This window comes from Podarcis filfolensis, assembly GCF_964270895.1.
Source record: "Podarcis filfolensis genome assembly, chromosome: 6".
In the NCBI taxonomy this organism is placed as follows: Eukaryota; Metazoa; Chordata; class Lepidosauria; order Squamata; family Lacertidae; genus Podarcis; species Podarcis filfolensis.
The window spans coordinates 62,747,653-62,773,520 of NC_139609.1; the positions used below are offsets into that span (position 1 = coordinate 62,747,653).

At 42.3% G+C, this 25,868-nt stretch overlaps 2 protein-coding genes and 1 long non-coding RNA gene across 5 annotated transcripts in view; 1 reads left to right on the forward strand and 2 right to left on the reverse strand.

The window, feature by feature from the left end:
- Positions 1–25,868, forward strand: part of GUCA1B (guanylate cyclase activator 1B) — a 50,942-nt gene that overhangs the window by 2,449 nt on the left and 22,625 nt on the right. The window lies entirely within an intron of this gene.
- IRF6 (interferon regulatory factor 6) lies at positions 279–25,279 on the reverse strand. Of its 3 annotated transcripts, none has more exons than XM_083617498.1 (8): positions 25,134–25,279; positions 12,100–12,276; positions 9,745–9,949; positions 8,619–8,744; positions 5,364–5,516; positions 4,023–4,415; positions 3,296–3,414; positions 279–1,637 (listed from the first exon to the last, which is right to left on the reverse strand). In XM_083617498.1, exons 2-8 carry the CDS (start codon positions 12,271–12,273, stop codon positions 1,416–1,418), a joined length of 1,392 nt encoding a protein of 463 aa, XP_083473624.1. In that variant the 5' UTR covers positions 12,274–12,276; positions 25,134–25,279; the 3' UTR covers positions 279–1,415. The 3 variants fall into 3 exon arrangements, with proteins under 3 accessions (XP_083473624.1, XP_083473623.1, XP_083473622.1); XM_083617497.1 differs by lacking the exon at positions 25,134–25,279 and adding an exon at positions 21,362–21,538; XM_083617496.1 differs by lacking the exon at positions 25,134–25,279 and adding an exon at positions 21,449–21,527.
- LOC310764217 lies at positions 4,513–5,355 on the reverse strand. The gene is made up of 2 exons (XR_014549077.1): positions 4,704–5,355; positions 4,513–4,599 (listed from the first exon to the last, which is right to left on the reverse strand). It is a non-coding gene; the product is annotated as an uncharacterized lncRNA (long non-coding RNA).

Sequence of the window (25,868 nt, forward strand, 5' to 3'; positions counted from 1 at the left end):
GCAATTGGCTCAGAGGGTTGGGAGAACCCCCAGAACAACACATTAAGGGGGATCATTCCATCTGGCAAGCTGAAATTATTGCGCACATGGAATGTCTGTAATAGCATAGCATTGAATTCCACCATAGGAAAACATTTGCAGTACACAATATATTTTCCTTCCATTCAGTTCAAGATGTTTCAAACAAAATGCTACATAGGACAGAGCTGAATGCTAGTTTTCTTGGATGTGCAAGTTAAATATACTTAACTCTTGCTAGTAAAAGAGACATGAAAACGTTATAGTTAACCAGAAACTTTATTATGGGACATTTTAAGGCATTTTCCAGCAGAGGAAAGAAACACGCAAAAATGCAGCCATTTAACCAGTTCAGAACAAAGCTTAGCATTGAAAGCACTGTCATATTTAAAGCCAGCTATATTACATCTCAAACAGTATTCAGATTTCCCAGGTTCCACAGTCTTCTTACATCTATGTCAAACAGGTCCTGCACAGAGCAAGCAGAGGGCTTTGGTGCTTTTCCCTATCTTCTAGCAATCTGATATACTTACAAACAATGGAGACTTTTTGGACAAATCCAGGTTAGCAAAGATTAGTCCAACAGAAGGCGCCACCAGTTGCTGTACTGAGCTGCAGCATACAACGTGGAACTACAATAAAAGCAGCTTCTTGGATTTCCAGTTAACAATTTATTATCATCCGAATACCTTAGCTGTACTTCATTTATTGTAAGATCTGGCTCAACTGATTGTAAAGTAACTTTAATAAGAACTATGCCTTTTAAGACTTAAGTCATTATTTTGCACTATTCATCTGTAGTGTATACAGACAGGAAATACTATCAAATAGCAGTGGAAAATCCAGATAACTTCTCAGTCTACTACTACTTTGCAAAGCAGTTTTACTGAACAGTTAGAATTACGGCCACTAAAAAAATGTTTTGCATTCGTTCTAACATTTCACATGTGTGCCAACAGCACTGGGGTTTTTTATATATTAAAAAAATATACAGAAACATGCAATTTATGTAATAAATTTGACTGTGTTATCAAGCCAGTGGGTGAGAGAAAACTAGGGTGAAAGTGTTTTTGTTAGCCTCGTGAAACTACTTTTTTAAAAGAGCACTTGACTGCTGATCACATATACAGAGAAAACTGTGTGTAACATTTAACACACAAATTAAGGCACAAATTAAATGCCATTTGATATATTTACATTAATTGAAGAGAAAGACAAATGTTCTTGTTTACATGCATTAATCCAGAGCAGTTTTTGCAAAGTATAAATTTAAAACAGATTATGTTGTACATAATACATTCCTGTTGCACTTACTCAAAAGACATTTAAAATTAATTGAAATATAAACACACAATCCATTAATCCAGCTAATTCCTCATTTAGGTAAAACCAGGTCATCACTGTGCTGCAAGGGGCGGGGCCATCTCCATGCTTGGTGGCTGCATTGGCCAGCCTTCATTCTGATTTTGCAAGAGGCGGTAGAGTTGCTTCAGCTGAGCAACTATGTTGTCCTTGATATCAGGGGTAGAAATCTCAAGCCGTACACTGCCGCTGTCAAAGGAGCGGGTGAAGTCACCAGAGAACATCTCATAGATTATGCGAGCTACAACTGGAATTACCTGTTTGGAAAGAAATTATGCAGCGTCAATCCAGATGGGATTTTCAATTGCATCCGAAAAGAATAAGCTAAAAGCTCAAGTAGAAGGTGTACCAGCAACACACACAAAAATTTTCACTCTTGCATTCATTTTCATTTTGAGTCATTATTAGTCATGATAGAAGAAAGATAGGATAAGTATGTAAGATAAATAAAGGAACATATGTTCTCACAATGCGAGCAGAGTAGATGCACTGGTAACTATTCTGAAATGCCTACCAATTTAGGACGTTAGCTCCAATCATCTGTAAAAATCCAGTCCTCAGATAAAACATTTGGCCCACGTGGTCTGCACTGCCTTTCAAGTAGAATTGGTTGCAGACAGGTAGGATGCTAAGCCAAGATGCAGCCAAGATGAAAGAGCAGTAGTATGAACTACTGCACAAACTCAACAAACTTATTCAATTATTCTTATGGTAGCTGGGGACCCAGTTGACCTGTTAGCTAAGAACATGCCTATCACTGATGGAATCACTGTCCCTTCGTGGGCAGGTTCTAGCCTGGGGGTGCTCCTGGACCTGTCGTTACTCCTAGATTCTCAGGTAGCAGCTATGGTCATTGGCCATCTACAGTGGTACCTCGGGTTACAAACACCTCAGGTTACAAACGCTTTGGGTTACATACTCTGCTAACCCAGAAGTAGTACCTCAGGTTAAGAACTTTGCCCCAGGATGAGAATGGAAATCGCGCGGTGGCGGCGGGAGACCCCATTAGCTATAGTGGTGGCTCAGGTTAAGGGCAGACCTCTGGAACAAATTAAGTTCATAATCAGAGATGCCACTGTATTGAAATGGATCGGTTGGCACAAACACATTATGCCTATTCCATAACACCTACACTGAAACCAGTTTGTTTCAAGGCAGAATTCAGAGGTGCCAGTTTTTGGTGGTTTTGTCTTGTCCTAAGCAACTCAAGGAGTTCCTTCTCCCAAACGCATACAGATACCCCAGAGGGCCATACTCATGAGTTCCGACCTCAAGATCTTTCTTTGAGGAAGGCAAAGTTGTTATCTATCAGACCGAGGCTATTTACACAGATGTTCCAAGTTGCCAGGTGACTCTCCCAGGGACATTACATTCTCTTCCCTGATATTTTTTTATTCTCTTGGATGTTCAGGCATTAGTGGAAAGACTATGCTTTTAGGTAGTTTTAAACCGCTATTACTTCAGTTATATTTCCCCCTGTTTCGTATGAGTAGTTTTTATTTGTATTTTAAAGTGCTGTAAAAACTTTTCATTGGAAAGGTGGTCTATAAATATTGCAAATAAGCATGTCTGTGTTGTGGATGAATACGCAAGTGCTGAAACTGGTATCGGTACAGTGTTCAACACTATAAGAACCCCAGCTTTCAAATATTGAGGCTGCTCCAAGTCTTAAATGTTTGCAGACAATGGACTTCCAGTGGCCAGGACTCTAGCGTCACACATTGTTCTTTGCATTGCCCACGCCTGATAAAAGCAGAATGCGTGTTAATGTGTACATTTACATAGGCTGAGGAATTAAAGTTTCTGGGTTATAAAAGGGCACATAGTTATATATTGTGAAAACTAGGAGTCAACTAAATGTTCTCATAGTAAGTTCTGACAATTAACACTCCTTAGCAATTCATTGTTCTCTTACCTGAACAACAATCAGTTTCCTGTCTTTGGATTTTCCATCTGGCCATTCTTCTCCAAAACAAAAGTAGATCTCAAATGGGGGTTGTTTAGCAATCTGTCCTTTCTGATGAGCAATCAGTTCTAAGCAGGAGGGAAAGCAAAGCTTGTGATGTACAACACTATTTCCCACATATTGGATGCAACACTATTTCCCACATATTGCCTCTTCTAGTTCAAAACCCAATTCTCCTACTCTCTTTTCTATCTTCTCTCCCATAATCCTTTTGTCTAGAGATGCCATAATGATATTAGCTATCAATGCTATTTTCCCTTTGACCCTGTATACTATAACAAATATAAGGGATGCCACTTCACTGACCATAGGCAAGAACTTCAACCACACCTATGCCTTCTGGTGATTGATTTGCGGCAAAAAATAAAGGAAGAAGGGAGAATTGCTTCTCTTCAATCAGCTATGATAGAGCACAACAAACATCGAACCAATGCCCATTCACTAATGCCTGCATGCAAACACTATGAGGTGCACATTGTGAGCCCAGCAAGTTCTGCACAAATTGTTATCTGCACCATACCAGTAACACCAGACACAGCCGCAGGTGACTTAACTGGTTGGGACCCAATCCCAATGGGCTGCAGTACCATAATCGGGTATACAAAATGTTTCAGGGATTAAAAAGAACATATTGGCTACTCTGTGATGGTGAACCAAGAGCATTATAATTACTCACCACTCAAGAATGTTTCCAAGCAGAACACCTTGACTTTTTTTTGTCTTTCAATCAAGTTTGGTGTGGTGCCAGAAGGTGCGCACGGTCCAGACCAATACACTTTGCACTGGCAAAGCCTGATAGCATAAATAGCATGGCCACTGACTTCCAGGATCAGGCCCCTGTCCATGACATCAAGTAGACGGCTTGTGAAGAGCTTTTGCTTTTCATTGGTGATCTGTTCCGGTCCTGGAAACTTTACTTGCTCCAAATTGATAGGACCAAAGAGTTCTTCTTGATCTGGCATTGGACCCAGTTCTCCATAGAAAAGTCTGCAGCCCTGGGGATTGCTCACAGTCATTGTTGGCCCAAACTCTTTGCCTCGATACTCAAACTTGATTTCAAGGTCTGTCACTTGATTAGAAGGATATATTGTTAGAATATCAGACACTGCAACAGAATCCAAAATTCCAACAACCTGCATTGTCTATCATAGCACTTTTTTTAAAAAAAAGTTTTTATTTATACTTTTCAAATGTATACATTTCATTAATTTTACAATCATTTTAACATTTCAAAGTTTGACTTCCTTCCCCCTCTTTCTGCGGTCCCTTAAATTTATTTTTTAATATCTTCTGCATATCCAAATTCATTTAATTTGCTGATTTAATTATCTACTTTAAATATAAACTCTTATGAAACTGCAGGTTATTACAATAATCCTGCCAGTGTTTCTATCTGTTTGCAATTTATCTGTAAATATTCAATAAACCATTTCCATTCTTTTATAAAAAGTTTGTTATCTTTATTTCTTATTCTTCCGGTTATTATGGCTCTTTTTTAGGGCTGAATGAAATTGGCACAGAATAGGGGCAGAATTATTAGTCTTCCTTACAAGTGCCAAGGAAACCAAGAGCCAACTCCCAAAGTCAGGGTGATCACAAGATAACACCAAATAACGGCAGCAGTACTTCATATCACAGATAGGCTTGCTTTTCACACAAATGCAGCACTGATCAGTAGACACAAACTTATCAGTTGGTATGGCTGATCACGACCACCTCAAGCTTCTTCTTACACAAGCTTCTAGTGTAAGAAGTTACTTCTGACACACACTATTCCAAATTCAACAGCAGTTTCCAGCTGGGTTTCTTTTGTTCATCTGCTGATGTCAATGAGTACATTACATTTTCAGACACAGAAGGCTCTCTGGGCTACACCAATCTAAACAGAAGTAACTGCAGGGGGGAAACGGTACACGTTCAGCATGTTTTTGCAATATGTAGTATACTCCCTATGTGGACTTTACATGCACACAACAATCTAGATGTATCTAGCGACATAGTCAACAAAAAGACTTACTTGGAAGAGAATTAATCCAGACTTCAGGAGAGCTGAACATATCATGGGGCATAACCGGAGGAGGCATAGGCATCTCAATGTCTTCAGGTTCATTCTTTGGCCACGCAGCTTCAGGGCTGCAGGTCTCCACACTGGTGGGTGCCATTGGGGAATCTAAGCATAAGTAGTACATTTTATGTAAGCTAGACTGGTGACTGGGGGTGGCCACCGGGACCACACAACACTGGTCCTGAGAGATCTGCATTGGCTCCCAGTACGTTTCTGAGCACAATTCAAAGTGTTGGTGCTGACCTTTAAAGTCCTAAACAGCCTTGGTCCTGTATACCTGAAGGACCATCTCCACCCCCATCGTTCAGCCCGGACACTGAGATCCAGCGCCAAGGGCCTTCTGGCGGTTCCCTCATTGTGAGAAGTGAGGTTACAGGGAACCAGACAGAGGGCCTTCTCAGTAGTGGCGCCCGCCCTGTGGAACACCCTCCCATCAGATGTGAAGGAAATAAGCAGCTATCTTCTATTTAAAAGACATCTGAAGGCAGCCCTGTTTAGGGTAGTTTTTAATATTTAATGCTGTATTGTTTTTAACACTCGATTGGGAGCTGCCCAGAGTGGCTGGGGAAACTCGGCCAGATGGGTGGGGTATAAATAATAAATTATTTATTTATTTATTTTTTATTATTATTATTATTATTATTATTATTATTATTATTATATCCTGAGGGACTGCCGACATTTTTAAAATTACAGTTCAAGATGTCACTCAGACACTTCTCATACTAGAACGGCAAGCATAGCTCAACTACTTTATGTGGCTAAGAATTCAAGCTTCTACCAATGGTAATTTATCTTCCTTTTCATTCAGTCTGACAAAAAAGAACTTGAAAGCTTGGATACTCTGGCTTGTGTCCAGAGGTTTCCATCAGCTGAATGGAGAGGGAGGCAACTTTTGTTCATTCCGACTCCCTCTGCAGCACCTCCTCCCACACTGCTCTAAAAGGTCCCACAACCCTCTGAAGCAGTTTGGAGCTGGTGGTCAAAGGAGTTGCAGGAGAAAGGAAGAATCAACAGAAATGGTGTTCTTTGTTCTGCTGCTGGAAGCCTCCACTGGATCAAAGTGCCTTCAATCAGCAAACGAACCCCAGTGGTTACAACTCCCCCCCCCCAGTAAGTAATATCTTGGTAAGAAGCAAGAATGCAGCTTGCATTATCTAGCTCCAAGCACAGTAATGACATGATATCACTTAATAATTTACCCCATCTTTCTGTACAAAATATACTCAACAACTTATGCTTGGCATTCCTGCCGTAAAAAGTATAGTATCTTGGAAATAATTGGCAAGGTTAATCAGCAGCAATTTCCTTTACTGAACACATTGGTCAATGCCCTCAGATTTCTCCAGTGTAATTCTAGCATCACAGCCAACATGTCCCAACTTGACCTAAAATATCTTTCAAAGAGTACACAGAAAAAGAAAGATCAGTCTCTAGGCCCTTTGCAAACTTACTGAAGGAAAACTCCCCCCATGCAATAATAAGTGAACTCGCCTATCACTTATAACTGAACAGTTTACTAGACAGTAAAATATGTACCCCATTATGAGATCAAAGAATTAATATTGGTAGAGATGCGCCAGACAGACAATTAGATTGCAAGAGAAAATAAACATTTAAAAAAGGTTCATTGAATGAAAAGTGTATACTATAAAATGCACCATAATAAACACCATTTGTGGATTAGTAATATTATTTCAAAACACATCACCATCAAAATATAACTTTAAACAAGGTCTGGTTCATGGGAAATTTATGCAAATGTGTCTGCTGAGACAATATTACTGTTAAAACCTGTTAAACCAGAACCACACTCCAAGGAACAGACTTACAAAGCTGCATCATCATTATAGGCTACACACTGGGCAAAAAGGTGTGTCTGCTCTTGCTACACTGTGGGAATTAACCCTCTTATTAGAATGCTAGCTAAGTGACTGTCACAGTGACTTGTGAGGTCTTGGCATAGTGCCTAACAGACTGAGGTTGAATCCTGACAAGATAGAAGTACTGTTTTTTGGGCACAGGGGGTGGGCTGGTGTGGAGGACTCCCTGGTCCTGAATGGGGTAAGTGTGCCCCTGAAGGACCAGGTGCGCAGCCTGGGAGTCATTTTGGACTCACAGCTGTCCATGGAGGCGCAGGTCAATTCTGTGTCCAGGACAGCTGTCTACCAGCTCCATTTGGTATGCAGGCTGAGACTCTACCTGCCCACAGACTGTCTCGCCAGAGTGGTGCATGCTCTAGTTATCTCCTGCTTGGACTACTGCAATGATCTCTATGTGGGGCTACCTTTGAAGGTGACTTGGAAACTACAACTAATCCAGAATGCGGCAGCCAGACTGAGCGTGGCCGACGAGACCATACAACACCGATCCTGAAAGACCTATATTGGCTCCCAGTACGTTTCCGAGAACAATTCAAAGTGTTGGTGTTGACCTTTAAAGCCCTAAACGGCCTCGACCCAGTATACCTGAAGGAGCAACTCCACCCCCATCGTTCAGCCCGGACACTGAGGTCCAGCGCTGAGGGCCTTCTGGGGGTTCCCTCCCTGCGAGAAGTGAGGTTACAGGGAACCAGGCAGAGGGCCTTCTCGGTGGTGGCACCCGCTTTATGGAATGCCCTCTCATCAGATGTCAAGGAAATAAACAACACTATCTGACTTTTAGAAGACATCTGAAGGCAGCCCTGTTTAAGGAAGTTTTTAATGTTTGATTCTATTTTTAATATTTTGTTGGGAGTCGTTGCAACAACCTGTTGCCCCACTTGGAACAGCATCATTGGAACCAAAGGGGAAGGCACAAATATCTCTGCACACCCTGCCCCAGTCGGCTTCACAACTCTCAAGGGCCCAGTTCAACCCATGACAGCAGCACAGATTTCAAGGGAATGGCCTTTTCCTTCACACCTAGCTAGCTTTAGGACAGCTAGACCACACTAAACATGTGTATGAACACATCGACACAGAACAATAGGAATATTTCAGTTCAGACTAATCTTGTACTTTTCATATAGTGCAGACTTTGCCTTTCTCCTTTTGCCATTTTCTGCAGCGTACTGGTCAAGCAAATGGTAGCTGAGCTGCAATCCAGAGATTTTTAAAAGACTGTTTTCTGAAAGCATGGTTGCTTCATATTGTAATAATGAAGAGAAAAATGCCATTTAAAAAATAGGGTTTGATGTGCACTCTATGCCAGGGTCTATCTACTAACCATTGATATTAAGAAATGGAAAGGTATCCTGAATAGCTACATGAGATTGAGGCTGGTTTAATTCATCCTCATCTTCATCATCAAGCTCATTATCCTTCTCATCCCATGGAGCGGAACCAGTAGAACCTGTAGGAAAAGTGCAGTTGGAGAATTAGCAAGTAATATGGAATTTTATCAACTAAAGAGAATAAAGAAGTGGAATGGACATTTGTGTGACCCACAGAAGTTACACAGAAAAATTCTACTAGTAGCACTGTGTACAATCATCTCTTTCCTGGGGATTTTTATTCCAAGTACTGTTTGATTTGCTTCATAGCTCCAGAAACAGCACCAGAGCCAATAGTCTTTTCATGCTTCTCAGCTTATGCATGGAAGACATGATAGCATGAAGCAACTATCTCCCAGCCCTTGTACTATCCAACCAGAATCCCACAACCGGCCTCATCCAAGCTCTCAGCTGGTTTGGACAAAGGTGCACAGCGGGCCAGATGAACATTTACCTGATTCCAGAACCTGCTAACCTTCTGCATCCAACAGCTAAGTCCAAAAATGTTTCTACCAGGTACACATACATGTGCCCATTGAGGTCCATTTCTTTCAATGGTAAACATGCAGGGGAAATTCCCAGTGAATTTCATTTAATGAAACACTCATTTCTGGAAGAATTGAATTTTAAAGACTGCCATCTTATTAGAATGCTTGCTTAGGGACAATGTGCAAAAGAGGGAACAAGGGAAATGAAGGCCAACTGAAAGCCCTTAAGCCCAGACACCATGCCTTTTCCCCTCTTGCTTCTGGCTTTTAGTAGCATGCACCTGATCTTCAAAGCTTTCCCCTGAAATCTTTTCTCATTTAGACTTGATTAAAAACAAAACAGAAAGCTGAACAATTAATAACATCCCTGTGTTGAATTTGTGGGTGAGCAGAAAGCAACCTTGACTAGGCAGAACTGTCACCTACAATTCACTTTGTGTTAGTTACGTTGCACAAATGAGAAGGTGAAATGCTTACTCAATTAAAAACGAGTTACCCAGCAGGAGTCACTAACAACATAACATCATGGCATATAGAAGACTTCCTGTTACCAGACTTCCTTAAAAACCAACAGAGTCACTGTGCATCTCACCTGGATTAATTATTGCTCCCTGGGATTGTGGAATGTCACACACTTCATAAATTTTAATAGGATTCATTGGCACCTCTTTGGTGCCATCGTACATCAGGTTGAATTCCCGGCTTTTATTGAGAGCACACCGGAGCTGGGCTTTCCATTTCGCAGGGTCAGGATCATCAACTCCTTCCTGATACTTTCCTGTTTCCACAGCCCAGGCCTGGGAGCAAAGTACATCATGCTCAGTTAAGTACTGTCATCATGCCAGCTAATGTTGAATCATGCTACCAAACAAACTTGCATTTATCACATAAGTCTAGGCAGTAAATACTTAGTGCAGCAGCTAGTCAGCCAGGCATGACTGCCACTGTTTTCCCTTCCCCAACATAAGCAGACAAAAGCAGCACAAATCATTTTAGGATTATCCAAACCAATTTTTTATGCATGGTATGACAGACCATTCCAGTAGAGACCACCCAATTGTGTCTAAAGGAACCCAATCTAATGGCAAACCAGGCTCTCATTTATTTACTTATTTGTATGTGGGATTAAGGTCCCAGATTTATCCTGGTAACATTATTTATTAATTTTCTATGCCACCCTTCATCTGAGGATCACAGGGCAGTTTACAATCTAAAAACAAAAAAAATACATAACAGAGTAACAAACAACCCTCTCATATAAAAGGCCATAGATTGTTTACTTAGCCTGAGAAAAGAGGAGTGCTTTTGTCTGGTGCCTAAAAATATGTAAGGAAGGTGCCAGGCAAGCCGCCACAGGAAGAGCATTTCACAGGTCACCACAAAAGCATGGCTTTGCTCAATAATCTTCTAACAAAATCTCTTAACACAGAAAATTTGTAAAATTCTCCTTAAAACAGTAGCCATTGCTAATGCCTAGGAGTTTGCTTCCAGAACGTATAAGATGATCTAAAATAATTTCTGCATCAAATTCAGTTCAGTCTGAGAACCAAAATATAAACAGTTCATCAGAACAAGGTCAAAAACCAACAGCAATAAACTAGAAGAGCCTTGTGCAGTGCAAGTCTATGCAGGTTTACGGGACTCAGCTGGCATGCTGCAGGACTCTTAACTTGAGAAGAGATGAAGACTTAAGAAGTAGATAACTAGAACCCTGATTCTCAGAAGGGAAGCCACTAAAGAGCTACCTTCAAAGAGAAACAGTCAACAACCAGATAAAGGACAGGAAAATCAACTCTGCAGGAGCACAGAGTACACAGAGTGATGATAAGGCAAAAAGCAGCTGATTGGGAGGGAGGAAGCTGTATCCCACAAGTCGTCTTCTTCTTTGGCGATCACTCATAGCAGAGTAAGATTGTCTTCCAGAAACATGGTTTTAACAATGAGTCCATAAGTGACTGTGGAGGCCAATTCTGGACCCACACGTCCTTCCACAGTGGGGACATTGGTTCCCGGGCGGGAGTTGATCATGCTGTGGATTTGCGAAGCGTGCCTTCCTCTTAGCACATTTCTCCCTTGCGTTCCGAGTTCAAGTGTCTTCAAAGTCCATGACCCCTTTGGTAAAAGCTGTTCTCCAACTGGAGCACTCGCAGGCCAGTGTTTCCCAGTTGTCGGTGTTTATACTACATTTTTTTAGATTTGCCTTGAGACAGTCTTTAAACCCTTTTCTGTTGACCACCAGCATTACGCCAAAATTATCAATCTCTTTAAAAATGTGACAGAACTGATTGCAGAAACTATCGAGGCATCTCTCTATCCCACAAGTACTTGAAAGATGAATGATTTAAATAGAACAGCCCCTTTCACATTGCTTTGCCACAGTATTTCCCAGTACAAGTCATATTATGATCCGAGCACACATTCATGGTGCTGCATATCTCTCTTCACAGCTCTAGGATCATATTTGCTTTAAAAGCACAGCTGACCAATTTGATCCCATGGTAACTAAAACACCATTTAATAACAGAATACAGTGGCATGCCATGATGTCCAAGTTTAAAGCAATTGCTATCACATGAACAAAACAAACGAACACTAGGAAATGCATTAGCCTTCTAAACGGAAGAAGTGGAGGCAAACACATATTCATTTAGAGCAGTGATCCTCCTGGAGTATGAAGCAGAAGGTGCTGGCAAACAATGGTCTTAGCTGCTGCAAGTCACCTGTAATACTTTTTATTACATTTGCATCCCACCCTTCCTCTAAGGAGCTCAGGATGGCAAATAAGGGTGGGGTTTTTTTCTATGTTATCCCTGTAATAACTCTGTGAGACAGTATAATGATTGACCAAGGTTAGTGCATGGCTGAACATGAATCTGGATTTCACCAGTCCATGACTACTAGTTCATCTACACTGGCTCTCCAAAGTGGAATGGAATTATTTCATTACCTTAAAAATTGTGTTCTCCTCTTCATGTTGAGGGCTGTGCCGAGTTGCATGCTTCCAAGGGATCTGAAATCGCTTTGCAACCCTGTTAAGCCATATGAGACCAGGATACATACCACTGTCTACCTGAGCTACCAGCCAGGGTTTCAATCGAACTCTCCGTGGATGTAACGCCATTATCTGGAGTGGGGGGGAGAGCAAATGCAAATAGCATTTCATTTTCTAGATAACAAAGCAATAGAAACCAATTGTGGCTGCTTTAAACACCATGCCAACTCCCTGAGTTTTGTTGAAGGTGTGGGAGGGGAGAATCCAGTCAACTTAAACTTATCAAGATAAGCTTGGAAATACTAGCTGAACTCAGGTGAGCATAGCCCCCAAAATTATAAATAAGAATTCTAATTTAAAATCTCAGCCTTTATCCATTTTTAATACACTGAGAAACCAATTCTAAGATGGGATAGAACAGCTGAACAAATGGGACTAAGTTATATGGTACAGTTTTAGTTTTAGTTTTTAACTAACTGTGGCCTCTAGCCCCTCCAAAATTGTGTCTGCTTCTTTCTTCCTACCAGTAACATCTAGGACACTTTACTTTTGTCACTACATCACACTGTGGGGCATGTCTCTGAAACCATTTGAAAGCAGCAGCCACACAAAGGAACACAGGAAAATGGTTTATACTACCCATGCTGATAAATTAATGCTAAGCCATGATAGAACAATACACTGGGCTCCCCCAGTCAGCTCATTAAATAGTATGAATCAGGAATCCTGGCTTAAAACAAACTCTGGTTAAACCCATCAGCTTCATAGGTCATGGTCTGAAGTTGGCTTGCTTTGAAATGGCAGTTCCTCTGTACATTACATGTGGCTTGGTTCACACATCACGATAACTATGGTTTACCGGTACTGCACAAAGATGTAGGATTCCAGAGAGTAACTTAAATTCACCTTGTTCCTTTGTGGTCTTTTTTACTCTTGCACCCCACTGAGTTAAGTAAAGATTTGGCGAAGCGTTTCATCCAAACCAGGCTCATCCAAACAAGGTACAGGTCATATGGCTAGCTAGAAGAGAGCCCAGGTTCAGACAGCACAGTCAGCCAAACCTTGGCTATGTTTAGGGGTGGAAAGACCAGGAAGGAACAAAGCAGCTGCAAGCTTCTTGCCAGAAGCCGGCACATTTGTGCAGTCCCAGTAAGTTTTGTTTTGCTTACTGTGGCTTGTAAACCAGGCTAATCAGTAAGAGCATTGGTCTATCTTGTCAACACTGGAGTTCTCTAGGGTTCTAGATAGAGGAGCCTTTACTAGACCTACCTAGGGATGCTGTGGGGTTCAAATTGGGATCTTCTGCATGTGAAGTATGTGGCCTACCACTGAGCCCTTCTATCTAGGACACATGTAATCCCAGCCTTATTCTGCTCCAAGAAGAAATCTGAATAATAATAATAATAATAATAATAATAATAATAATAATAATAGGTCTAATACAGGGATGAGGAACCTGAGGTCCTCCAGATGTTGCTAGACTATATTACTTCCATCATCTGCAACCAAGGACTGATGGGAATCGCAGTTCAACAACATATGGAGGAACACTGCCTCCCCACCCCTGGCCTAATAAATGTGTACACTCCCTAGAAATATGCCATAGATTGTGTCTCTGTTTTTATGCTCCTGTTTTAATGTTTTGTTTTTGTACACTGTTTATAGAGATTTTTAAATATTAAGTGGTTTAGAAATGCTTTTAAATAAAACGAATTAGCCAGAAAGGGCACCACAGCACAGGCAGCTGCAATAACATGCTTACTTGCCCTGGGTTAGCTTTCAGCTATGAAATAAACAATCAACATAAATATAACCAGTGTGATGTCACAATAATGTTAAGAGATCTGCACCAATGGATACAGCCGATTATTTCAAGTGGCTGCAAACTTCCTCACTCTTTTCAGTTTCCTTCATTTCCCTGGGTCTAATCTCTTCTCTTCTGCAGCACCCCCTGTTTCAACCTTCATTTTCTAAGATGCCCTCTGGCCCTCTTGCTTTTTCTGCTCCTCCCATATCCAGAGAATCATCACACCACCACCACATCTCCTCATGCATTAAAATACTTATTTTTTTGGAGCACATGGTTGAAACATTTTCATTAAATATTATACTTCTGGAAGTGCTCCTCATAGATAACACATTTTTAAAATCTGAACCAACACATTTTTTTTCTGTTTGTACTTACAGCTTCCTTTTTCTTCAGAATTAGTCATCATAATATTAAATACTCATCAATGCAGTCAACTAAAGCATCCATTATCAGAGCATGGTGCTACACAGCAAGGGAGGAACATATGATCCACAGCAAGTCAACAGCTCCATCACTGAAGAAGTGGAGCCACACAAACAGAACTACCAAGCAGCAATGCCTTATAAAAAGGTAAAGGTAAAGGACCCCTGACAGTTAAGTCCAGTCGTGAATGACTCTGAGGTTGCAGCGCTCATCTCACTTTACTGGCCGAGGGAGCCAACGTTTGTCTGCAGACAGTTTTTCTGGGTCATGTGGCCAGCATGACTAAGCTGCTTCTGGCGAAACCAGACCAGCACACAGAAACGCCGTTTACCTTCCCACCGGAGTGGTACCTATTTATCTACTTGCACTTTGATGTGCTTTTGAATTGCTGGGTTGGCAGGAGCTGGGACCAAGCAACGAGAGCTCACCCCGTCGCGGGGATTCAAACCACCGACCTTCCTAGGCTCAGTGGTTTAGACCACAGCACCACCAGCTTCCCCAGCGATGCCTTATACTCAAGTGCAAAAGTAGGGCCTTACACTCAAAGTATGATTGGGCATTTAGACTTCATGTGCCAACGCAGAAGATTGAAGTTCCAATGCAAAGACACCATCCACCACTGCAAAATCTTAAGGAATCAGTGGACAGACACCCAGTCACCCAGTAATGAATCCCTGCAACTGCTCAGGTGTACTGCCAGAGCTGCAGTGGTACGTCAACAGGTGACATCATAGCCCAAACACACATAAAAGCAATAAGGAAACAGACAACACACACACAGAACAAAGCTCATTCCCCACTAAAAAACAACCCTATAAGAACAGAAAACTAACACAACAGCAAATATGACAGACAAGAGGAAAAACAAAGGGATCATTGGTGAAGAGGGATGGTTAAAAAGGACAAAAGACAGAAGAGAAAGAAGGTCAGCTTCCTCATGAGGCTGTTGGCCATAGTGCAAAGACAAAGCATCCAACACATGATAAATAGTACCACTATTACAGCATAGCCATTATTTGTGACTATGATCACTAGAGAATCTTTGAACAGCAGCAGCTGGGATAGTCAAATCAGCAGCAGAAATATCTAAGGCCTTGCCACCACTTCTGCTCGTCCAGTGTCTAGAAAAAACGGGTCCAAACAGTTTTCCCCTTGCCCCGCTCCTTTCCCAGGGTAAACCCACTCTCTAGCTTTAAGCCAGAACAAACTGCAATCCACGGAAAACCCAATTGCTGTTTGCTCCAACTGACCACTAAAGAGCAGTTTTCCCCAGGGAAAGCAGCAGTATAAGAGGAACCTGGCGAAGAGAAGAAAGGCTGAGCCATGCAGAGGCCAGAAGGGGGGGAAGGGGGAAACACTGGAGTGTTTACAAATCCCATTTAATGCCTTGAGGACATGACATTGAATTGATGTGAATGGTGTTCCTGGTTCCTGAAGGGACTTGGGGCACAGGTGGTCTTTTCATCATGACTGGATGAAGGAATTGATGGGATGCCCATCAAATCTGCAGATGACGCCAAATTGGGAGGTGTAGCTAACAACACAGAAGACAGAATCAGGATTCAAGATGACCTTAATGGATTGCAGAGCTGGACCAAAACTAACAGAATGAATTTCAATAGAGACATACTGGTATGTAAGGTTCTACACTTAGACTGGAAGAACCAGCTGCATGAAAATAAGATGGGGGACATCTGACTTACTTGCAGTACATGTGAAAATGTTCTAGGAGTTTTAGTAGACCACAAGCTTAACATGAGTCAACAGTGCGATTGAGCAGCAAAAAAAGCTAATGCTCCTCTAGGCTGCATCAACAGAAGTATGGTGTCCAAATCAATGGAAGTAATAGTCCCATTGTACTCTGCCTTAGTCAGACCCCCACCTGGAATACTGTGTCCAATTCTGGGCACCACAATTTAAGAAGGATATGCAGAGGAGGGTGACCAAGATGATAAACTGTCTGGAAACCAAGCCTTGTGAGGAATGGTTGAGGGAGTTGGGTATGTTTAGCCTCGATAAGAGGAGACTGAGAGGAGATACAACAGCTGTCTTCAAATATCTAAATGGCAGTCACATGGAAGATGGAGAAAGCTTATCTTCCCCGGCTTCGTAGGGTAGGTACTGAACCAATGGCTTCAGGTTACAAGAAATTATTCTGACTAAACATCAGGAAGAACTTTCTGATGGTAAGAGCTGTTTAACAATGGAATGGACTCCCTCAGAAGGTGGTGGACTCTACTTCATTGGAGGTTTCTAAGCAGAGGTTGCATGGCCATCTATCATGGATGCTTTGGTTGAGATTTCTACATTGCAGGGGGTTGGGCTAGATGACCTTTGGGATGCCTTCCAACTCTACAATTCTATGATTCTTTGAAGCCATAAGACATGGGGAGCAGATATTTTCAATTACTCTCCCCACCACTATTTTTAAAAAGAACCTTGTGTTTATTGTTTATTATTTTTCACTTATTGTCAGATGCTTTGGAGACCTGCTTTCTGCAAAAAGATGGGATGTGTATAAATTTAAATAAGCAGATTGCTATTGTTATTCTGTTAGCCACAGTAGCGAAAATGACAATCAATACAAAAAAAAAGGAAGCATTCAAGAAACTGACTGCAAACCTTTACAGCAGGCGTGTGCAGCAGCAAACACAGTTTCTCCAACTACGTGCAGTATAAGTGAAATGAAGTGCACAGGTTAACTACAGAGCAAGACTCAAAACACTATATTTGTAAGCAGTGCTCGCCAAACACCTTGCAAGAAGCCAGCCAGAGGGGTTGCCACACAACTCCTCATTTTTCCTGCAACAGGCTAACAGATACATTGCTTTCATACAAGCTTTCGCGAGCCACTTCATCAGAAGCATGTGTTAATGTCAGCATCAGTTATACCATGAGAGAAGGAAAAAAAATGAGGGCAGGAAGGAATGTGAAGCCAAACAATGTAAAAGATTACCATGCAGAGCACAAATGAAAAGGTGATCCGGCCAGACTAAGAGATGAAATCATAGTAGGCGTGACTTACTCTCAACCGGTGATGAATTGGCAAAGGAAGATTAGTCACATGTATAAGCACCTAAAGAGGGACAACAATTTTCTGTAGGGAGCTAGCCACTCCCAGTCTCTTATGTGAAGCCAAGTCTGATAGTTTCAGTTTTGTAAATGAATTCCTACAGCTGTGTGCTGGAATCTCCTTTTAAAGGTTTTTGCTAGTGTGGCACAATGACGAAGACATAATGTATATGCATAACTGTGCCTGATGATAAAAGGCATCCTCTGTCCCTCCTGTTGAAATGCAGCTTCCTTCCTGCTCAAATACCATTCTTTAAAGAATAAAGGTATTTCTGTAATAGTTATTGGTTATTTTAGCCCAGACAAAATTTGACCATATGCAAATTTGTCCCAGCCTTTTTAAAAAGGTGATTTCCATTATTACAGTGAAACCAAATATATACTGAAGGATATTTCTCTGACAACGACAACTGATCACAAGCCCTATCATAAAAGAAAAGAAAACTTCCTCATGGGAGCTAAGGAAGTACTGTAGAGCAGTATCCAAAGTACAGTGGTACTTCGGGTTACATGCGCTTCAGGTTACAGACGCCGCTAACCCAGAAATAGTACCTCAGGTTAAGAACTTTGCTTCAGGATGAGAACAGAAATTGTGTGGCGGTGGCACATGGACAGCGGGAGGCCCCATTAGCTAAAGTGGTGCTTCAGGTTAAGAACAGTTTCAGGTTAGGAACGGACCTCCAGAACGAATTAAGTTCTTAACCCAAGGTACCACTGTACTGCAGTCACTTAACATTAGGCAGGGCTCTGGCACAACCAAATTAGGGAAACCGAAAGTACAAATCCCACCTCTTGCTTCACAGACTTGTATGTCAGCAAACTAGGCAGACAGTTATCTAAGAATGTTCTTCAGATACTACTGCAGGCTATTTGTATGCCCCATGCTGGTAGCTTGAAGGCATGCTGCTCAAAATGCTTTTATGCAATTCTTATCCTTAAGCTCCTAAATGAGTTGAATAAACCTTCCCAACACTTTTCTGACCCTGTGAAGTCATTGCTGCACATTCAGTATATCTTACTTCACCAATCTCAAATGCAGTTTTGTTTTCCTTAAGTTGTCTCAAGTACACCCCCTCAAACATTCCACAAAGAAAAATACAGACATGCTTCCAATATTCTTGTTCTCGCCTACGGTGTGTCAAATAGCAGCCTGTGCAGCACATAAACACATTTGCATTCATGTGCACATACTTATATGCATGTGCACTAGAAGCAAGATGCATCCCCCAGTCATATTTGTCTCCTTGGGAGCTAAACTTCAAAGAACGACTGCTGGAAAACAGACCAACACTATTTCAGTGTTCCATCCTCAAAGGGTAAAAACCAGCAAATATCCAAATAGGACTGCTTCATTTCCCTCCTCCCCACTCCCAACTGAGATACAGTGCCTTTAACAGGCAGGCAGAAATTCATTAGGTGCAGAATTTCCAAGCACAAAAATGCAATTGTAGGGATATTTCACCATATGGAGACATCACGTAAGAAAATCACAACCCTATCCTCAAAATTGTTCACAGGGACCAACATCCTACCCATTAGCCCTTATCTGCAGCATATTTATGCCTATGAACTAGGTTGGAAAGAAGTGGCATACTTATTGTTATTAATTTATCATTATTAAGTTTTAGAAGCAACTTAAGAACATTTTATTTCATATATATATTTGATAGCCAAAAGACATGAAAAGGTAAAGGACCCCTGACAGTTAAGTCCAGTCGTGAACGACTCTGGGGTTGCGGCGCTCATCTCGCTTTGCTGGCTGAGGGAGCTGGCGTTTGTCCGCAGACAGCTTCTGGGTCATGTGACCATCATGACTAAGCCACTTCTGGTGAAACCAGAGCAGCGCATGGAAATGCCATTTACCTTCCCGCTGGAGCGGTACCTATTTATCTACGTGCACTTTGACGTGCTTTCAAACTACTAGGTTGGCAGGAGCTGGAACCGAGCAACAGGAGCTCACCCCGTCGCGGGGATTCGAACTGCCGACCTTCTGATTGGCAAGCGCCACCCACATCCCAGAACAACTGGGTAGGTTTGTTTAAATAAGAATGTCTTACCACTTCGATGTCCGGCTCCTTACCCAGCTCATTTGGGAGGAAGGATGGGATAGAAGTTAATAAATAAATGCTTCTCTAAACATCCAGAGTGGGGAACCTTTTACAGAATGAGGGCTACATTTCTAGGCCACAAGATAGTGATGGGCAGAGCCAAAAGCAAAAATGAAGAAAGAAATGCAAATTTAATCTTTAAGCTGTACTCCCTCCCCCCCCCAACCAACTAAGAGGCACTCAGAGTTCAAGGAAACACTTCAGAGAGGCAAAAACACTCAAGGGGGGCAGGGTATGAAGAAAGGCTAGGGAAGGGAGTGTGGCTGAGAAGGATGTACAGTCTGGGGAGAGGACCACATGCCAGACAGAGAGGCCTGGAGGACCCTGGGCCTGAGGCTCCTCACCCCTTACTTTGCATGGTCGTACCTCCAATACTAATTTTTAACATAATAAACTATCAAACTTTAAAGCTCTGCTTTCAGTTTTATTATTCCATACTGAATATCACCAAGTGTCATCCACAGAGATAAAGCTCCCCACTTTATTGTAACTAGGCTATCTGGCTTTTTAGACCAAATACCACAAAGTTAAGCCCTTATATTAAATATTATTAAACCCTGTCCTTTGATGAGGCACAAGAAAAGGGGTCATTCTAGAAATAAACATAAGGTAACATAAGTGTTTACAACTCCTCTCTGGTGCAGCTGCACAAGGTCTGCTATAAATGAAGACTTTAATCTCAGATCTGAAACTTGAGGACAATCTGCATAACAATGCCAAACTAAGTTAATCAACCTGCATCAAACACTTCAGTTACCATGACAAAAGGTCTGTCTTAACTCAAATAACCCACAAGAGAAATGGACTGAGGATAGCCTATTATCCTCAGACTGAGTTGTAAGCATGGTAGATCCTTCCTGGATCCGTTTAACTGGACCCAGTTACTTTGTTCTCAGGAGTAGGCAGGAAGTTCAGTTCCCAGCCAACTCTGCTCCAGTTGTGTGTCCCAGCGTACAAGGACAGTAGCTCCATAGCAAAGCCCATGCTTTGCATACAGAGGTTCCCATTCGGAGCCCTGGCAGCTCCAGGTAGGGCTGGGAAAGTCTCCTGTCTGAAATCCAGGCCAGAGGAGGGGGGCTCTGTAGACAATATTGAGCTGACAAAAATCTGGGCACAGGGCAACTTCCAATATTCCCCAAATCACCTGGAAACTTTAGGCTCAGGCACATTCCAGCAGCAGGAGCTACATGCACTAAAGAGCAGCTCCTACCAAGTTCAGTATTATCTAGTGCAGCGCCCTTGCCTTCCCCATCTACTTCACAGTAAACACGCCAGAGTCGTGTAGCACAACAGTCCTGTAGATCGTCCACTGATTTAAATCCCAAGAGGTTATTTACTTGCCCCAAGTAAAGCAACTCCTGCTTGTGTGGACGGCCCCAGAGCAGGAACTTTTCTTCCAACCCAAGGCTATAGTCAAAGGAGCCCTTCTTTCCCTCAGGCTTTCGCAGTGTCCTCTTACTACCAAGCCATTATTTGCAAGGAAGCCTCCATTAGATTCGAGCCCAGAGCAACGAGGGCGAAGTTTGGAGTGAAATGAGGACTCTGGGAAACAGAAACTGTGAACAAAACAAACACCAGCCTTTTAAAAAAATGCTTTGGAAGAGTGAGGGGGTGGGAGGGCAAGAGGTAATAATACTCCACAGAGGGCCAGACAAGGAGGAAACACATGGGCGAGAAGGGAGCGCGGAGAGCAGGGGGATAAGCAAAGCGCACGAGGGTGGGAAGCTGGAGCCGCCAAAGGCCTGGGCAAGTTTCTGGAGCGGGAATGACCGTCGACCGTAGCCCAGGAGGGGACGGAGCCTACCTGCAAGAGACGGGTCGGGAGGGGGAAGTTTCCTTCTCGGCGTTTTCGCCCCCCTCCCGCGACACTCACTGCTCGGTTGCTCCTCACCTGGGCTGCGGCTCTGCTCCGCGGCGCGCTCACCTGAGCCAGGTGCTGCCGGGCGCAGGCGCTGCCGGCTCCGCCCCTGCAGGAAGGAGGAGGAGGGGGGCGCGGGCGAGGAGCAAGGGAGTAGGAGGCGAAAGGGGCGAGGAGAGGCGGGACAAAGAAACGGGCCGCTTTGCGGAGAGGCACGTCGTGGTTGAGCTAGCCTAGGACTGTAAAACAAGTGGTCCTTGCGCATGGACAGAGTGCTCTTCTCTGTGGCCGCGGCATAAGCACAAGCTGACCCTCTTCATTCTCTCCCCCCTCTCCCACAACAGAGGTAAAAGGATGTAGTGTATTTGAAGCTTAAAAAAAAAATCCTCTCGTTTTCATGGGAAAGTGTTGGTGTCGGTGCAACTGGTTTAACCAGTACGCCCCCACTCCCCTTCTCCAATATCAGGTGTCTCTTTTGCTTCTCTGCCTTGCGGGTTTAAAACTTGATTTGAGTTGCAGAACTCTGGCTGCCGCTGCTACTCGTACTTAAATTACTCAAAACTTCTCAGTTTCCTTGAAAGTTAAGCGCGGCAGCATAAGAGCGGTTCCTATAAAATTGCTGATGAGCAATTCTCCGATGAAACACACCCATCAGCCACGCTGGAGGGGAATTCTGCTGCTGAAATTGTGAGGGTCAAATTAGATGTCATCCAGTAGATATGTGTAACTGTCTCCCAATGCTGTTGGGTTTTGTCCTGTTCTTGAATGAAAAGCAACTGTGAGAAGCACCAAGCTTGGAGAGAGGAGCTGCTGAATAATAATAATAATAATATAATTTATTATTTATACCCCAGCCACTCTCAGCAGCTCACAGCAGAATATTAAAAATACGATAAAACATCAAACATTAAAAACTTCCCTAAACAGGGCTGCCTTCAGATGTCTTCTAAAAGTCAGATAGTTGTTTATTTCCTTGACATCTGATGGGAGGGCGTTCCACAGGGTGGGTGCCACTACCAAGAAGGTCCTCTGCCTGGTTCCCTGTAACCTCACTTCTCGCAGTGAGGGAACTGCCAGAAGGCCCTCGGAGCTGAACCCTTCCCCTCCTTTTAGCCACTTCCCCACACAAAACTGCCACATATCCTAGTTCTCTTTCAGGGAGACTCATTCAGGTGCTGATGTGGAGTAGGGCCTCCTTTGTGGAGTTCCGTTTCCAGACTGGTATGTCAGGTGCTGATCCTGTTATCATTTCAATAACAAGTGGATATGTACCTGGGGAGGGTGTGTGTGTGTGTTGTGTCCTTAGTTTTATGTTGTACTCCACCCTGGTATCAGTACGCGATGAACAGCCGACTATAATTTTTTTAAAAAATAAATAGCTTCCCCTCCCCACACAAACATACAAGGAGGATAATAAGAATATATTAGTTTTTCCCTGCACAAGACTTGAGCGCATACATATATGTGTGCACATATTTTCTCTCCGCTCCATGCAACTGATGAAGTAGTCCCTTGCCTGCAATAGCTCCCACAATAATGTGATTGCAATGCAATGCATGCTTGCCTGAACATAAGTCTCCTGGAATATAGTGAGACTTCGTTTTGTGGTCATGCATAAGAATGTGCTGTAAATGGGTTAATGTTTGTGGTGCCCCAAAAGCCTTTGTTGTTTGTGACAATGAAGTCAACCAAATACAACAAAATACCAAAGTTGCTTTGGGTTTCCTTGGGCAATATAAAGAGGCAAACAAATTTTAAAAAACAAATAAAATTCTCTCTGAGGATACATTGCTGTATACGCATTATCGACTTCAATATCATTCTTTTTCTCAATTTGGGTTGAAGCTGCTTTGGAGGGAAATACATCAAAATGCAGTATTTCATAAGAAATGACAAGATAGATACAGGTTCAAAATGGATTGTGGGTAAACTTGCTTCCCAGACCAGCAGTGGGGACATACTGGAGGCAGTGTCTGTTTACACAGCCTATAAGTGTCAGTGGCAGGCAATATGAAAAAAGAGAGGGAAGAAGTGTTCACACTCACAGTTGTGATATGTTAGCGGTACCGGTACCGGTAACTCTTAGCCTCCTTTAAACACCATCCGTTTTAGCTGGGCGAATGCCAGATAGCCTTGATCCACAAAGCAGTAAACTAAATTATTTCTTTTGGTTTCAGCACCATCAGTAGATCAGAGAGCCACATGATACACTACATGGTTTATTGTTACTGCATGATACCCAATGTTAGTCATTCGCAGAGCAGACTCACTGTAATCAGTGGAGTTGCGTAACTTGAGTCAATTGATTTCAGTGGGTGGGCTATGACTATGGCTTAGTTGGCTATCTCTCGCTGTTTGAAATTGATGCAAGCCATTCTGAAGGTGTTCAGACTGAAGAATATGGTAAGAAGAGTTTGTAATAAATTAAATACTTGCTTTATATTTTTACTATACATCCTCTCACATTACTTTTTCAAGCAGCAACCTTTTCGTTTTCTGCCATTTTTACTGTCACCTTTTCGGAGAAACGTTTTGTTCATTTTTACTCTTTGCATGCAGCATACTATAATCTGAACATGTCACAAAAGAGTCTTACAGATGTGTTTAAATACAAGGTTCTGGGCTTAATGGCCATGATCTGCCTCCATGGTTGGAGGCAGTATGTTTCTTAATACCAATTGCTGGAAATCACAGGAGGGGAGAGTGCTCTTATGCTTGGGTCCTGTTTAAGTGTTTTCCACAGGCATATGGTTGGTCACTGTCAGAACAGGACGCTGGACTAGATGAGCCACTGGCCAGATCCAGCAGGCTCTTCTTATGTTCTTATTTATCCTTATTTTATTTATATCCTGCCTTCCTCCCAGTAGAGGACTCAAGGAGGCTCAAAACTTGAACTGAAACAGATACAACTGGAAACATACCAATCAATATACAGTGGTACCTCTGGTTACGTACTTAATTCGTTCCGGAGGTCCATTCTTAACCTGAAACTGTTCTTAACCTGAAGCACCACTTTAGCTAATGGGACCTCCTGCTGCTGCCGTGCCACCGGAGCACGATTTCTGTTCTCATCCTGAAGCAAAGTTCTTAACCTGAGGTACTATTTCTGGGTTAGCAGAGTCTGTAACCTGAAGTGTCTGTAACCTGAAGCGTCTGTAACCCAAGCTACCACTGTAAATATTTTTTTAAAAAAACAAATAAGTTGCCATATTAAAACACCACTGAATTTGAACACTTAAAACCATTAAAAAGCATGACAATGAAGAAAGAAAAAAGTACAACTCCCACCCTCGGAAGACCCTGCCACAACAGCCACTTAGTGGCCTTCACAGAAGATAACGAAGTCCAGGCAGGCACACATATGACTGAACAAAATGTTTGAGTCTCCTCTTGTCCTTTCATTCTCTTCCTAATTTGGCCCTGCATTTTATTTTTATTTTCCCTACCCACAAAATGCTTTGGAAGCACCTTACAGTGAAATATTCCAGTTCAAATATAGTTAATGAACGGTATTATCTTTTGTAGTAGTTCTTTACAAAAACAAAACAAAACTTGGGCATTGCAAGCCTACGACACTTAACTTCCTTATTTCAGAATGAAACAGTATGCTAGTATTCCTTAGTGCCATCCTCTGGAACCTTTATAGAAAACAATTGAAAGATTAAGAGCATCAGAATGCTCCATCTACTCTCACTTCCCCTCGTACGAAGCAGCTTACCTTTGCTTGTAATTTCTGGACAGCATACTCTTCTCTCCAACAAAGTCTTCTCCAGTATGTTCTTGATATGATTCTTCACTCACATTACCTTAAACTAAGGTGGGGATCTATGACTCAACAAATCTTGGTTTCGAGAGAGCAAGTAACACACTGTAATTCTATGGAAATGAATCAGGAAAAAGGAAAGCATTTTCCTTTTTTGCTTCTACCCACACAGACAATAGTCTGCTTCCAAGGTGTTGCTAATTTTGGAAAGACGGGCTTGTGCAAGGTTCAAAACCACAAACTCAAAATTAGTTATGAGGCATTTCTGGAAGATTTTAAAGCCTGGATCCCCCCCCCTTATTGCTTTTTCCTGCTAGCCTTGAATCAATATCATTAGGCTGTGTGTGTGTGTGTGTGTGTGTGTGTGTGTGTGTGTGTAATATACTAGCCTTCATCAAAAGATCTCAGGGCAGTTCACAATATAGCCCATCACCATATGTGATTGCGTATGTAGCTTCTGCAGGAAGCTACATGTTATAGCTTGTAGCCATACAATGTAATAGATGTAGCCATGCTTTCACTCTTGTTTGTTTTGAAAGTAAGATTGTATTCCGATGTTAGAGAAACACACACACACACACACACACACACACACACGGCATACTTGATTTCAGTGGGATTAAGCCTCCCTAACTCTGTTTTGAATAGCAGCCACTGCCTTCAAAGAACTCCTTTTCAGATTAAAATTTG

Bases quoted from the DNA above. Each gene is read 5' to 3' on its own strand.
- IRF6 (XM_083617498.1), bottom strand. From the start codon at position 12,273: ATGGCGTTACATCCACGGAGAGTTCGATTGAAACCCTGGCTGGTAGCT. The intron at 5,517-8,618 runs GTTAGTAGATAG...ACTTATGCTTAG, and splicing joins TCCATTTCTTAATATCAATG to ATTCCCCAATGGCACCCACC. The intron at 4,416-5,363 runs GTAAGTCTTTTT...CTTCTAATCAAG, and splicing joins CTGGATTAATTCTCTTCCAA to TGACAGACCTTGAAATCAAG.